General features: G+C 34.1%; 1 protein-coding gene and 1 long non-coding RNA gene across 4 annotated transcripts; both read left to right on the top strand.

Annotated features, from left to right (window-relative positions):
- Window positions 1-1,809: 1,809 nt before the first annotated feature.
- On the top strand, window positions 1,810-10,258 carry LOC124457436 (sushi, von Willebrand factor type A, EGF and pentraxin domain-containing protein 1-like). The gene is made up of 4 exons (XM_047007699.1): window positions 1,810-1,931; window positions 6,994-7,121; window positions 7,226-7,457; window positions 9,634-10,258. The coding sequence occupies exons 1-4, from the start codon at window positions 1,867-1,869 to the stop codon at window positions 10,019-10,021; spliced, it is 813 nt and encodes a 270-aa protein (XP_046863655.1). The 5' UTR covers window positions 1,810-1,866; the 3' UTR covers window positions 10,022-10,258.
- Window positions 10,259-10,914: 656 nt separating this feature from the next.
- On the top strand, window positions 10,915-15,117 carry LOC124457438. Of its 3 annotated transcripts, XR_006952581.1 has the most exons (4): window positions 10,915-11,092; window positions 11,265-11,313; window positions 14,195-14,289; window positions 14,722-15,117. It is a non-coding gene; the product is annotated as an uncharacterized LOC124457438 (long non-coding RNA). The 3 variants fall into 3 exon arrangements; XR_006952580.1 differs by lacking the exon at window positions 14,722-15,117 and having other exon boundaries at window positions 14,195-14,445; XR_006952582.1 differs by lacking the exons at window positions 14,195-14,289; window positions 14,722-15,117 and adding an exon at window positions 12,608-12,678.
- The last annotated feature ends 483 nt before the right edge of the window (window positions 15,118-15,600 follow it).

Raw genomic sequence — 15,600 nt, 5'->3', positions numbered from 1 at the left:
TAAATTTTCACAAAATTAAATAATAAGAAAATGAGATGAATTAATGGAGAGCGTGTTAAATACTAAATATTGTTTTGAATTTAAAAACTTATACATTGAGGTCAAGGTTAGTTTTGTTAAGGTGGAGTGCTTCTTTGATTTTAAGGGAGAATGTGGCGTCTACAGTGTCGATGATTTTGAAGCAAGAAGGTGAATAGTTGGTTTTACATGAGTGATATTTAAGAAGGTGTTGGTAGATATGAGAGTTTGTGTCTGTTGTGTATGTTCCCTGATTCTGGTGGATAAATGAGGGGAAGTTTTGCCATATATCGGGAATTACATCCCACGCAATTGAATTCATATACCACCATCATTTAATTGAATCAGTGATTGGGTTTATGAATGAGAAGAAGTTTTTGATTTTAAATGATGTGAAAATTAGTCGAATGTCAATATCTGTACAGAAACGTTTCATAATGTTCGTAAGTCTGCGCTGTGTGTGTCGTAAGTAATGTCCGATGCATGGTAGTTTAAAGTATTGAGTTGTCATTTTCGTTTGCGTTAGTGGTGGTCGTCGTATCAGGAGCTTAAGTGCCCAGTTTGAGGTTATTGTTATTTTTGTTGTCGAGATGTCGTTTTATGGTTGCGTTGATAAAATTTAGTGGGAAGAAGTTTCGTAAAAGAATAGATGTGATGTTTTTTATGTCTCTTTGAAAGCCATTGGTCGTATCGCAGAAATCTATCGCTGTCTACTTTCAGCAATTTTCGAATCGTCATCATACAAAGGTAAACGGTTGAATATTGCCTTCTGTAAGGCTACTGCAGAACACGAAATCCGTCAATAGATACCAAAATTGCATCTTTTTGTTATAAAGGACGTTTCGTAAGCAAATGCGTTTACTGTGTCAAGGTCCCCCTTGAAACGACGATTTTTGGAAAGTACTACATTTGCAACGTTTATAAATTTTGTGTATTGAATACAAACTTTATGAATAAATGCCTTTTCACTATTTTAAAAATAATTTCAAGGTGAAATAGTTGGAATGTTATTAAACAAAAAGAATGATATAGCATAATGCTATAACCAACAACTACAAACAATAACGACCTTATCTAACAACATTTGAGAAATTAACCTTCCACTCCTGTTCCTTGTAAACGAGACAAGTCTATTCAAAAGCAGAGAGCCTTATACGCTACAAGTCCCGGGGTTGTGATTGGTATAGGAGAGTTAAAAGGTGAAAGGTTTATCATAGATTAATCAACTGAATTTGTTTCGAAGCATGCTAAACAGCTCATATGGACAAAGCTCGAATTCCATATTAAATAAACAGTAACTTAATCCTGTGTTAATGTTAGATAATACATCATTGCCCTTCAGTGAAAGCATACCGCTTTCCACTGGAAAAGAATGAATCTAATATCGATGTTAAACATAGATTGTTTCAAGCATCCCCCTTGCCCATATGTATAAGTATAACCACAAGGTGAAATAGTTGGAATGTTATTAAACAAAAAGAATGATAGCATAATGCTATAACCAACAACTACAAACAATAACGACCTTATCTAAAAATATTTGAGAAATTAACCTTCTTCTTTGTAAACGAGACAAGTCTACTCAAAAGCAGAGAGCCCTATACGATACAAGGCCCGGGCTTGTGATTGGTATAGCAGATTTAAAAGGTGAAAGGTTTATCATAGATTAATCAACTGAATATTCCTGCTCATTTTTGTTTGGATGCATGCTAAACAGTTCACATGGACAAAGCTCGAATTCCATATTAAATAAACAGTAACATAATCCGGTGTTAATGTAATGCGCACTTCATAAAAGTCGGTGTAGGTGTTCAAACCATTATAACTGACACACTGCTTTTTGGAAAGATGGCGTTTACTTACTTTGCAATTAGATCAATATTTGTCGTATTTGTACTCTCTGCTTTCCAAAGGTAAGGAGTAAACTAATTTTTATACAATTATACTATATTAACTAATATTTATGCAGCTAGCAGCGGTATTAAATTTAAAGTCAATTTAAGTACAATTATATCTATTGAACTCTATCTGTTTCTTCCATTACCATAAATTTTATCCGAAATTAATTTAAATTTCTTCTAATTAAGCTAATGTTAAAACAAATATCGTTCCATAAGATAGCTAGCAATTTTAAGTTTTTAACATTCACCTTTACCGTTCATATTAATTTTATTATTTGTATGTTTTGTGATAGAACACAGGATTACAATAATTGTCACAAAGTTTTGTAAGGATGTTGACCACGAAAATTGAGGTGTTTTTTTGTCTTTAGAGTGTTTATGCTCATTTTCAAGCAAAGTCATAAAACAGAAAGCAAATTAATTAAAAACAAGAGTTATTGTACATGTGGTCGAAATTTAGTTTTCGAATAATCTGCTGTATAAACATAATTTCTTGTGAGCTAAAGGAATGTTCTTTCCGGTTCTTTCACTCGTTTCGGCTCATGCATAAACAAAGCAATGGATGTGAGGTGTTTCTGTGAAGATGTCGCTGGTCGTACTTTTATTTTTATTTGCATATATGAACAGTTTCTGAGCTTTTTAACATTTTGTTACTCGCTAAACTCACTGCTTGATTGCGTTGGCGACTGAATATAAATATGGCAACCATTCCTGCTTTCTCAGAACATGCCGTGTTAGCTCGTATTCATAAAATTCGCTTTCTCTTCATTATTGTTGTACACATTTTTCGATTTGGAAGAAATTTTGTTTAATTAATGGTTTCATATACACATGTGGTCGAAATTTTAAAGATATGAACTATGCCAATTACAAAAAATATGCGCACAGCCCTTTAACTTTGTTTCGATCGACTAGACGAAATACGTATTCAATCGTTAGGTTTTGTTCAAGTGCGTATTACTTAACAATTAATAAAGTATGCATGAAAACGCAAATATATTGTACTTCTTTGCAATCAAACGTTTGACATTGAATGGCCTCGCAACCATCCACGTGCAAAAAGCCAAATGAGCAACAAAAGTTAGTATAAAGACGCCGAAAGTTAAATACAGTAGAACCTGTATTAAGCGGTCATCCTTGGAGATTTTTCGGGTGACCGTTTTGGTATTTTGTAATCTTTCAAATAAATGTTTTAAAGTATGTCGTTTTATTTACATATGCTATGTATATACGTTTAAATTTGACACGTTATCAACAATTAGCAAACCGCGACGGAGTACAATAAAAAATGTCTGCTTTACTTAATTACTTTCTCCGTAAGAGCAATTTTCTTGACAGCACACCTGATTTAACAGGAAATTTCTTGTTAGTTGTCTTGTAATGCGCACTACATAAAAGTCGGTGTAGATGTTTAATTCCATTATAACTGACACACTGCTTTTGGAAAGATGGCGTTTACTTAACAATTAGATCAATATTTGTCGTATTTGTACTCTCTGCTTTCCAAAGGTAAGGAGGAAACTAATTTTTATACAATTATATAATATTAACTATTATTTATGCAGTTAGCAGTGGTAATATAATTTAAAGTCAATTTAAGTACAATTATATCTATTGAACTATATCTATTCCTTCCATTACTACAAATTTTATCAGAAATTTTTATCAAATTTCTTCTAATTGAGCGAATGCTAAGCTAATGTTTTGATCGACTAGACAAAATACGTATTCAATCGTTAGGTTTTGATCAAGTGCGTATTACTTAACGAATAATAAAGTATGCATGAAACACAAATATATTGTACTTCTTTGCAATCAAACGCTTGACATTGAATGGTCCTCGCAACCATCCACGTGCAAAGAGCCAAATGAGAAACAAAAGTTAGTATAAAGATGCCGAAAGTTGTATAAATACAATAAAACCTGTATTAAGCGGTCATCCTTGGGGATTTTTCGGGTGACCGTTTGATACAGGTTGACCGTTTAATACAGGTCTTCAGGAAAATCACCAGACAGGCTACGTGTAATATTTCATGCCACTAAAGTTGAACCAATCGGTATTGTACTTCAGCTTACATGCCAAATAACAACACAAAAGAAAACACTTTTTATCTTTGTTTGAACTAGAAATTAAAAATAGAATACATAAAAATGTCACTGCTCAAACTACTGAAAAGTAATCAATGGCAAGCGTGTCAACAGAAGAGGTGGTTATGACTTATAAATTCAGTGCATATATATATCCCTTTCTTGGAGATATGTTTTCTTGTCAATGGCGGAAGGGACGTAAGAAAAGTTTAAATTTCTGTTGTAATTCGTCCACACAAGCAGAAAATATTGTTCGCTCTCTTGAGTAATTACAGAAGATAAATACAATATAAAGACATTAATACAATATAAATGACATTAATACAATATAAGTGACATGGTCCTGAAAAAATATTTAATTACATATTTCATTATGAGGTGTTTACTTAAACTGACCGTTTAATACAGTTTCAAAACAATGAAAAATTAAGTTTGGGACATTGAAAAAGATGACCGCGTCCGCGGGTCATAGAGGTGACCGTTTAATAAAGGAGTTATTTGCATAAGCGAATAATAATTTTATTGCTTCCGCGGGTTATTTTGTAGTTTAAATTGTAAATAGGAGATATGTTAATCAGGGGGAAACGAAGAGAGGGTGGGACACACAAGTACTGGGAAAATTTGTTACTATTTACTCAAAGTTGTCCGCGTGCTAAGGTCATGGAGTCCAAGGTTCATTGCGGACGCTGCATGAGCAAACAGGCTGTTTGCTACAGTTATTTGCATTTTGTTCACATGCACATAGTGTGATTCATGCGCACAGGTGTTAAGCCTAGGCCACACTATCGTCCATATCGACGAAAATTAGAACGAAAACTTCCGCAACGAAAATTTTGAACGAAAACTCGACGAAAATTTCGTTTTCGTTCATATTAGAAGGGTTGAACTTTTGACCTTTTTCGTCAACGAAAACGCATACTATTGGCTAAAAATATCTTGATAATATCAGACTTTGTTCTCAAACATGGCGGAGTGGCAAGAGGTTTTGATAAATCTGATGCGAGAAAAACCAATTTTGTATGATAAAAGTCACCCGGATTATAAGGACTCGAGGAACAAGAAAAGAAATCACTGGCAAGATGTTTTAGATGAATTTAATAAAATTACGGACTTGGCGTGGGATAGTGAGTATTATTGATAGTCCGCCGACAAACTTTTTATATCAAATCATTCATTTCCATTACTTTTTAAACATTTTAGCAGTAACTTTTTCTTAAGAAGAAGTAATCTTTTTCTTTTAGAGATCGCCATTGTTTCTAATCCGTCAAAAATGCCGCTTGCTTATTGGCCAATAATGTTTTGGCTTTGCAAACATGCTTGAAATTTTTCGTCGTGTCTGGCATGCATTTCGTTCACGAATTTTCGTTTCGTTTTCGTTTTCGTCAATATAGACGATAGTGTGGCCCAGGCTTTAGCCTTATAGGTAATGCACAAACAAATCAAATATCATTCAGCAGATGGCCGTCGACAGGTGAAATTTACCGGAAAATCCACCCTCCCCTTCTTCCCTTTCTCTCTGTCGATTTGCATGTAGTATTTAGACTTGTTTCCGGGGTAGCGTTTTTATCACCCCACCTTTTCTGTGGTATACAGAAAAACTTTATTCGTAAAGATTTTTTTAATTAAATCATGTAAAATAATTAATTCAGATTATGTTATGCTTGTTATTTCTATTTTAATAAATCAGCATGTGCTTTCACACATTGCCAATATTTACCCCAAAGAGAGTACTCTTGAATGTCATGCGCACAGAAAACAGAGCTCATCAGGCCCAAAACCTCATTTGGATTTCGATTTGTTATGATTTAAGCGGAAGCGATAAAGGTCACTTTAATAGTATTTATACTATGAAATTGTCGGGACTTTGCCATATGACCGCTTAACACAGGGTGACCGCTTAATACGGTGTGGCTTAAGACAGGTTCTACTGTACGTCACTGAACGCCGATTATATGATAAGAAATAAATCACATGCGGCCAAGATTTATTTTGATTGGTTAATATTGTTAGAAGCCGCGTAGGAGACTAAGAATTGCCGGAAAACTCCCTAACCGAAATTATTCCTCTCTTTAGCTAAATTTATAAATTAATAATTTTATTTTACAAAACATAAATCATTGTTTAATAATTACTGAGATATGTGTTTCTTATTTTTAGAAGCGCTATATTTAGATTTTCTGAGCTTAATGATTTTGTGACGAGCGCATTTTGTGGAACTTTGCCGCGTAGTTAGTTTTATAGAAAACTTGTGTTGATACACTTTATTGTCCCTAATTATGGGAGAGAGGGGCTTTCCACAAACATCAAGGGGATGCACGAGGAAAAACACCATGGCAGACTGTATTATTTTCTTGGTTAGACTTTTTCTTGGTTAGACTTTTACATGGTTTTCTTCAAAAATTTTTAGTTGTGAATATTGAGAACCTCTTTTTGGTGACCATTGTGGAATAGCATGTTTTATAAAAAATATTTTTCAGTTTTTCGGCCTATTTGTTGCATAAATTTGAGCCTTGTTTTGTCCTTCTTGTAACTAGTGGTTTGTATCAACCACTACGTACTTGGCAAAGTCCACAAACTTTATATTCTGCAAAGCATCACAGACTCAAAATAACGTTAGGCCTGTTTCAAACGTCAAACTTTACATGTACAAAAAGCATAAAAGACATAAAATAAGATGAACTTCCTCATTATCTTGCGTTCGGTTCACTTGTAAGTTCGACGTTTGAACTTGGCCTAAAATACTGCTATATTGGAACCTGGACTCTATATACATAAAACCAGATTTTTCATGAACTTGGTCAATCAAAAGAAAGAATTTTCCAATATATTGTGTCATTGTATAAATCTTTCCTGGATTTAACGAATCGTCGATTCATTCTTATAGACAAAATACATATTTTTTGTTTTGTTTTATGCACAATTGTACAACATTGACAGTTTGTCAAACATAACTGAAATAAAAAATGAACATTCTCCATTTATTTAGTATGAAGACTGTGAACTGCAATTCAGAAAATACATGCAAGGGGGTGCTACACAATTGCTGCAAGTACTGTGATAATCAGGGACAAGTTTTACATAAAGATGACGTTTGTAAAAGCAGAAACAGAAAAGGTAATCATAGAATATGGCTCTATTAGCATTAATGTTATCTATGCCAAAAACAATGTAAAAATGTATAAAAACATAAAATACTAACCAAACAATTCCATTTTTAGCGACCTCCTTTGATGGCAATAATATAAACCAGTATGGCATCTTTTACGGGCCATCGCCATTATTGAACACTTTAACAATCTCTTTATGGATTACCGTTTGGAATGACGACTACTACAAAAAGAATGCCTATGTAGCAATGGTATCGTATGCAGATAAGCAGACAGATAACGCCTTTGCTCTGACTATTCACCACTCTACTTTGGATATTTTTATAGTTGGTGCCATAATTCAGTGAGTATAAAAGCAAATGCGTACACAGATCGAACGATATTATTGTAGGTTTACGGTTTCTAAGTACAATTTTTCCTAACACAAGACAAACATTCTGATATATTGTTTCCTATCTTATCATGTTCCATTGAGCTCTATTTAATATCTCCAAATAAACATAAAATCCAAATTGACTATACACATATATATACTTTGGAGTATACACATTTTAAATATTTAAATTTAAAATGTGTATACTCCAAAGCCAGCAATGTCTGCCTGAGCGTGCTAAAACGTTCGATTCCATCTTGAACTTTTAATGTACTTTAGAAGGTTACTTGAAAAGCAATCTGTTATGGTTGAAGTTAGAAATGAAGACTTTACTTATATTAAATACTCATACAACCTTTGGCACATGGGCGTATCAAATTTTGTGTTTTTAAGGTGGTCTGGGCTTAAAATTTCCTGACAAATGAAACGTGGTATGGTCGTGCTTATTAGAAATAATAAAAAAATTGTTTAGAAATAATTGATAGAGAAATATTTTTGCTGAGAGAACAATGATTTGGGATTCTGGCAACCCTCTGATCTCCGGATTGCAACACTGCTGATTGGGCAACGGGCTGCAGTGTAATAGTTGTAAGCCTAATAACTTATGTTTCATTTCTGTGTTCATGTATTAGGGTCAGAATCAATATATCGTTCTTCTCTTTAGATCTATGCATTTTAGTGCACAAGAGGTCATACAAGTTTAACAAAGTATTGACTATCCTCTTGTGTTTAAAGTTTGAAAAAAACACAAGCATGATTTGCACGAAGTCTTTAAAGCAATCAAATTGTTTTATACATCTTTCTGTAAACATCTGTGCTTTAAACTTGCACCCTGTGCACTTGGTCCAAATAAAAAAGGATGTCTTTGTTTAAGTTATAACACTGCTTCGATTGCAAATTGGGAAAACGTGGACTCCTGAGTTTTTCAAATACTGTCTCACTGACAAGTCCAATTTGAAGTCTTGGAAAAAGTCATTATTCCATATTTTCTAAATTCCAAGACAAACCATGGAATTAATTTTAGATGGTATATGCATGATAATTTCTTGGAATTCTCTTGATTTTTATTTTCAGTGTAGGTACATGTCAGATATGAACAAGCTCATGATTTTTTAATTCTAGGACAATTTATTTTAGAACAACGCAGCTTCCAGACTTATGTCTACCTTCCTCAGATTTTGCAGCTTTAGCCAAAAGTGTCTTGTAAAAGCTAGTTTGCCGAAAAATATCTACTCGATACTACACTCCAGGCGTTGTAATTGTTTTGTTTGTGATAATTTAAATTTCCTGCCTTTATATGTTCTATTTTAGTACTCTTATACTATTTCTTTAATTAACAAATCAAGCAGGACCACTTTTAAAAAAGAAAAGTGCACTTTACTTTATTCTTTTGCACTGTATTTCTAAGCCAATCAGAATTGAGAATAGAATGCTAAGTGCATTATAAGTAAAGAAAGTGAGGGGAATCTACAAACTGTTACAATAAAAAAGGAAACCGCATAGTTTGTTATGTATTTACTGAAGTCATTATGCAAAAAAATATAACTTGCGTTCACAAAAGTTCAAAGAACTTGACAGTTCTGAATTTTTTAAAGTTTTATAAGGTTTGTTATGTAGAAGCTAAAGCTAAAGAATTTATAAGTATTGTATACACTAAATTTTATCTTGCATTTATTACGCAAATGCTTTATGAAATCAAAGCGATTTTTACTGAGTTATAACAACAAAAATATTGTCAGAGTTTCCATACGTTTCAATGAACATGTCATTTTCATTTGCATTTAATGCAAACATTAATACAATCATCATTTTAATGCACAATTATTACAATCAAATGTTAACGCATAACATTACTTTTTGTGTAGGCTCGTATTTTTGGCACATCCTGTAGTATGATAGAAAGTAAATAATTTTTTTGAGTTTTACACTGTTTGACCTAGATAAATGAATGATTGGCAAAATTTTCTAGTTTTAAAATACTAAAATTACACGAATAAACATCAGAAGGTTTATTAATTGTTAATAACTAATAGAAGTTTTGAATAAGAAAAGTTTGTTTGGTCTAAATTTGCAAATAATGGGTGTTTCTATGTATCCATAAATAGAATCATATACTCATGAAGCACTTTATCATTGTCTTTTGAAGGACAGGAGTCAATGACCTTCTTGATGGAAAGCCACATCATTTGGCTGTGACTTGGGAATCATCCAGTGGACAAATAAATGTGTACAAGGACGGCATGATACGTAGTACTAAAGCTGGTGGAAAAAGTAAAAGTCTCAAAGCAGGTGGACAATGGGTAATAGGGCAAGATCAAGATTTTGTTGGAGGAGGATTTCAAAATCAAAATGCTTTTAAAGGTGAAATAGATTTCGTGTACGTTTGGAACGAGAAACTTACGTCTAGAGAGATTAAATTTTTGGCAAAGGACTGCAATTCAGAACTGGATGGGTATATTATTGCCTATGATGATTTCAAGTTTTCAAAAGCAACAAACCTCAGAAAACCAACATGTGCAAAGACTTTTGAATAAATTTAAATTTAAAGACAATGACAAAGCCATAATGAAAACATGTCAAAATTTCAATTTAAAAATTAGTTAGTAATGAAGTGTTAATTGCAATTCAGAATAAATTTAGTGAACTCCAATATAAAATAATAAACACTAAAGCATTCATTGAAATACCTGTTATGACAGGCTCTCCAATAATTGCTTATTGTTTCGTTGATTGATTTATTGAGTATCACTTAGAATAATTTTCTCTGAGAATGATTTTCTAGATTTTTCGTTCGAAAACGTAAGACGTAGGACTTTCTGGTTACTGCCAGGGGCGGATCTAGGGGTAGGCACCATAGGCAAGTGCCTATGGTGAAATTACCAAAATATACTTCGACTTAGATTCGATACGAATTTATCGAATTATGAAACTATGAATAGCACTTTATCGCAGTCAAATCATCTGACTTTTGTTTAGAAATGTTGTGCAATTAAATGACGTAATTTTGATATGAATCGTAGTCCAGATGCGTATGATTATCTATAAAGCTCCGTGTCGTTAGGCAAAGCAGCCATTTTGCCTAAGTCAAGAAGGCGATCTAGCCATTTGATTGGTTGTTAGCAATTTGCCTAAACAAGATGAATTTGCCTAACTTGACATCGTGTATAGGTATTCTGATTGGGCAATTTTTTGCAACCGTATGCTTTCATTGGTCAATTTTTTTTGCCTAACTTGAGCAATTCCAACCAATCATTGCTGTTGATAAGCATAGTTGAGCTAGGCAAATTAGGCAATTGAAAATTAACATACACTCGTATTGTTTCTGAACAGCCTCTGTGCTCAGTTTACGGTTTTGTGATATTTTATAATGTCTTCATTGTGTTGTGGTAATTTATACGAGACTGCTCAGTCTGCGTTGGCCAAAACGATTTAAAATGCCTTAATGAGCTTTATTCTCGTTTATTGGTCGACGTTCGACCTATGTTTACTAACGAGCAGCTGTTAGATAGAATTTATGACCCCGACCATACTCTGTGTCGAAATTTTGGAGCTGAAATATATGTGCCAAAGCACGCTCATGACGGAAAGACTTGTACTGCAATAAGGTAAATATATTATAATTATATATATCGTATTGTAGTATTTATATATACGTGTAAAATGGTTAAATCTCAATTTCGCTAGGCTATATCTTTGTCTACAGTCAGCAATTCATTCATACAATGCAATCAATCTACCAAACAAAATATTAATTTCTTTTCTTGAATATTTTTTAAGATCTGAAGCTTCTGGCAATTGCCTCTACAGTTCAGCTTCCCTAGTTCTGGTAGGTAACAATGCATTGGTCCCTACTTTGCGAATTTTAACATCGCTTGAGCTATTTATTCATGCTGCTTTTATGCTCAACACCCATGCTTTTGTCTGTTATAAGTGAGCACAGTGATTACTTTGCCCAAAGCTTAAACAATCTTTTGCCTTTGTCAGTGTCTAAAGAATGTTTAGACACTGGATATACAACAGATGAACTGGTAAAACAGGAGGCTATTTTAAATTGTAATGACCAGAAATGGTCATCTTTTCTTTGTATTTTGGGCCTATCTTCTGTTTTAGGTAGAAAAATTCATACTTTTATCCTGATTCTGGTGAAAGTAGATATAAATTGTTATTTAATCGTATTGTTCAGCCCGGTTATTAAGCCAAAGAGGTTTGGATGCTATTAATATTTTGTTTTGTCATGAAGGATCTGTACAACCAGGTGAGACTTTTCAGTCTAATCATTTTGTGCCTCTCATTTTCCATGCCCACAGGTTGAAGCGAAAATTGTCTAATTCCTGTACACAGTCTAATTCTAGCAGCTCAACAACAGAGAAACGAAAATTTGTCAAAATTTTTCCAAATATTGCACCAAAAACAGTTGACATTTCAAATTTTTTTACTTCAACTAATAGGCCTGCTGCCCAACCAACTTTTAAAAGGATGCCCAATGAGAGTTTTCTTCTGCTGCAGCTCTTGCTCAGACATTAAATAAAGCCAATAGTCTTTTGCTTCACACATCATCCCAGGAACTATTGCCTGGTATTCCAACTTCTGGTGATATGCAACCTGCTGTTTTAACCCATAATTTTGATGTTTCCTTGTATAGGGAGAAAGTTAAGGGTATGGATAATTCTGAAATATGTCATTTGATAAAAAATGTATATAAACCAGATAAAAAGTATCATTTTCCTAAATCTAATGGCAGATCATTTAGGCATGATTGGCTAGACCAGCATGAATGGCTTTGCTATTCACCTTCACAAAATGGTGCGTATTGTCTATCGTGTGTGTTGTTTGGCAATAGATTCCCAGGCAAGGCCAGTAAAGTAAAAAAGTTGTTTACTGAACCTCTTCAAGATTGGAAGAATGCTAAATGCTCTTTCACTCAACATGCTGGAAAAAGTAAAGGGAGGAAGTCGGTTTGCATGCATCCACATCACCAATTTTGATGCTTTGCGTTCCCAAATATCAGGTACTCTGCAGCCTATCGAGATGATCATGGATGCTGGTATCAAGAAAGAAATAGAACAGAATAGGAAATACTATCTCCAATTATTGATTCTGTCATTTTTGTGGACGTCTAGGTTTACCTCTTCGTGGGCATCGTGATGATTCCAAGTATCACCCTACTGTTGGTTGTTATTCATCTGGAGGGTTGGTAATTTCATTGAAACACTCAATTATGGAGTTAGGAGAGGGGATAAAGTTTTAGAAAATCATTTAAAGAATTGTGGTAAGAATAGAAGTTATATTTCTAAAACAAGTCAAAATAAAATCATTAAATGTTGTGGCCAGGTAATCAGTAATCAGATTATTTCTGATATCAAAAAAAGTAATTTTTTTTCTGTTATTGCTGATGAAGCATCTGATTCTTCACATAAAGAACAAATGTCTCTTGTTTTGCGCTTTGTTGATACCGATATGAATATCAGGGAAGAATTCATTTCATTTCTTTTTTGTAAGTGGGGACTAAGTGGTGCTCAACTTGCCAAGCTACTTTTAGAGGCTCTAAAGGAACTGACTTTATCAATAGATGATTGTAGGGGGCAAGGTTATGATGGGGCTGGTTCAGTTGCTGGTTGCACTAATGGTCTAGCAGCTCAAATTTTAAAGCTTAACCCAAAGGCTCTTTATACACACTGCTATAGTCATAGGTTAAACTTATCCATTTGCGATTCTTTGAGTATACGTGTTGTCAATGATATGTTGAAACATGTTAACAATGCCACTAATTTTATTAAAATTTCCCAAACTCGCAATATTCCCTTTGAAAAACATATACGTAATTCAGAAACAAACTCGAAAAAGACTAGATTAACAGACGTTTGCAAAACTAGATGGGTAGAACGTATCGAAGGTTTAGATACATTCCAAGAGCTTTTTGTACCTGTATACACCACCCTTAACGATATGTCTGAAAATCTAGATGGTGAGTTCAAACCGTCGCTTCAGTCTGATGCCTCATCTTTGTTTCAACTTATTGACAGGTTTGATTTCGTCGTTGCTTTAGTTATCACGAGAAATATTCTTGATTCAACTCTTCCAGTAACACAGTTATTACAGGGTAAGAGTATCGATATAATGGATGGTATTCATTTAATTTCAACTTTGAAAACTGAGGTGGTGAACATGAGGAATTCCTCTGATTTTTATCATGACACCTGGTATGACGAAGCGCTTGAACTGGCAGCAAAAGTTGGCATTGAAGAATGGAAACCAAGAACAGTGCGCAAACAAACGACCAGGGAAAATATTCCCACACAACCATTTCTGAGTATTATAAACGTGCAATTACTCTTCCTCTACTAGATCATTTGCAATCTTCTTTAGAATCACGATTCGACCTTGAGTGTGAATGTCTATAAAGGCCTTAGCATTGTACCGACGAAAATGATGTCCATGACAAGAGATGGGGTGGATTGGAAAGAGCCATTCAAAACTGTGGCTAACTTTTATTATGATGATTTGCCAAATCCTTTGGCCTTAGATGCTGAACTTAGGTTGTGGTACACTTATTGGGAGACCCACTGCGGCCTCCTTCCTGATAACATTGCCCAGACTTTAAAATCTGTTCATTTCGCCGGATTTGAAAACATTAAAATTTTACTACGTATTTTAGGAACGCTCCCCATTACCTCTTGTGAATGTGAACGATCTATTTCTTCCCTTAGGACACTTAAAAACTATCAGCGAAGTACCATGGTTGGGGAACGCTTAAATGGTTTGGCCTTGATGCAAATTCATCAGGAAATTGTACCAGATATTGGTGAGGTTATTAATACTTTTGCTGTTGGAAATACAAGGCTAAAATTTGCATGAATTTATTCATATCCTAGTTTTATTTTGTTGAAATGTCCATATGTTAACCATTTATTGTGCGTTGTACACAATAGTAACGTCAATAGAATTTGCATCAAACTAATAGCTCGCCCGATAAAGGTTTTTTTCCCTATATACATTCCAATCTTAAAACTGCTGAGTACGTGTATGGTACTCGGCCGTTGTCGACATAAATTTACTTTCACAAAAATTGTTAAGCATAAATAAGTTTCTGGCGCCTTCAAAAACCAGAGTGCTCATTTTTAGGTGGGGGGTAAAGGGTTGGAATTGACTGGGATGGTGTGAAAAATTGAGCAATATCACATCCATGAAATATCCCATATAGTCACCCATTTCTAACCAAACTCCTTTTTCAAAGGTGTGTAGGCGAACTTCTGGCGCCATAACCAGTCTGCTTAATTCGGCTCTCACAGGGCTGTCCATGCCGGATCACGATTTTTTGTTTTGCGTTAAAGTGTTCCTAGGCATGCTGATGAGCCCTGATATGGGGCGAAACAGTCTTGTGTGCATTCAATATTCTGAATAGTGAAAATCAACGACCTTGTGATATGTAAGTATAAATATACAATGTTTTTATGTATTTATACGATTGAGATCTACAAGATTCTGCATAGCTGAATGATTAGACTGTTTGATTTAAACAATTTATCGAAAGCATAAATAGTGTAGTATGTTTTGCAAAGTATGACGTCATAGGTTTAGCACTGAATGACGTCATAATGTTTTGCCTATGGTATCCAAAATCCTAGATCCGCCCCTGGTTACAGCAGCTTACTATGTCTACATTCTAGTAGTTATCATGTCTTTTTTTGTGAAATGACCATGTTTTTTTCACTCAGTCAAATGATACACTGTTTTACCCAAATTGAAATTAATTTGCTGTTAATTCTACTCCACGCTGCTCCGTTGTGTTTGTTTTTTTTAACAAAATTAATGCTGACAAAAGAATTTGTATTAGCGGATCTAAGATTTCTGGTAAGTCATAACACAAAAACGTGGTTCAATTTTTAATAAGAAACAATTTACAGCTAACACCATTTTTTGCAGCCTGCTATTATTTTGTGCACTTCACTAGGTAGGCTATTAGGTGGTCGATGGAGCTAGATTATTAAATACCCACCTACTTTTCAAACTCTTCGTCATTATCATGATATGATTATACGAATTGAGAAAAAAACGTCTTATAGATAGGAAATCACAGTTATCTGAAAAAGCTTTGGTAAGATATGTATTTTCG

Source organism: Xenia sp. Carnegie-2017, unplaced genomic scaffold (assembly GCF_021976095.1).
Source record: "Xenia sp. Carnegie-2017 unplaced genomic scaffold, XeniaSp_v1 HiC_scaffold_6, whole genome shotgun sequence".
NCBI lineage: Eukaryota > Metazoa > Cnidaria > Anthozoa > Malacalcyonacea > Xeniidae > Xenia > Xenia sp. Carnegie-2017.
This window is presented reverse-complemented; position numbering and strand designations above follow the sequence as displayed.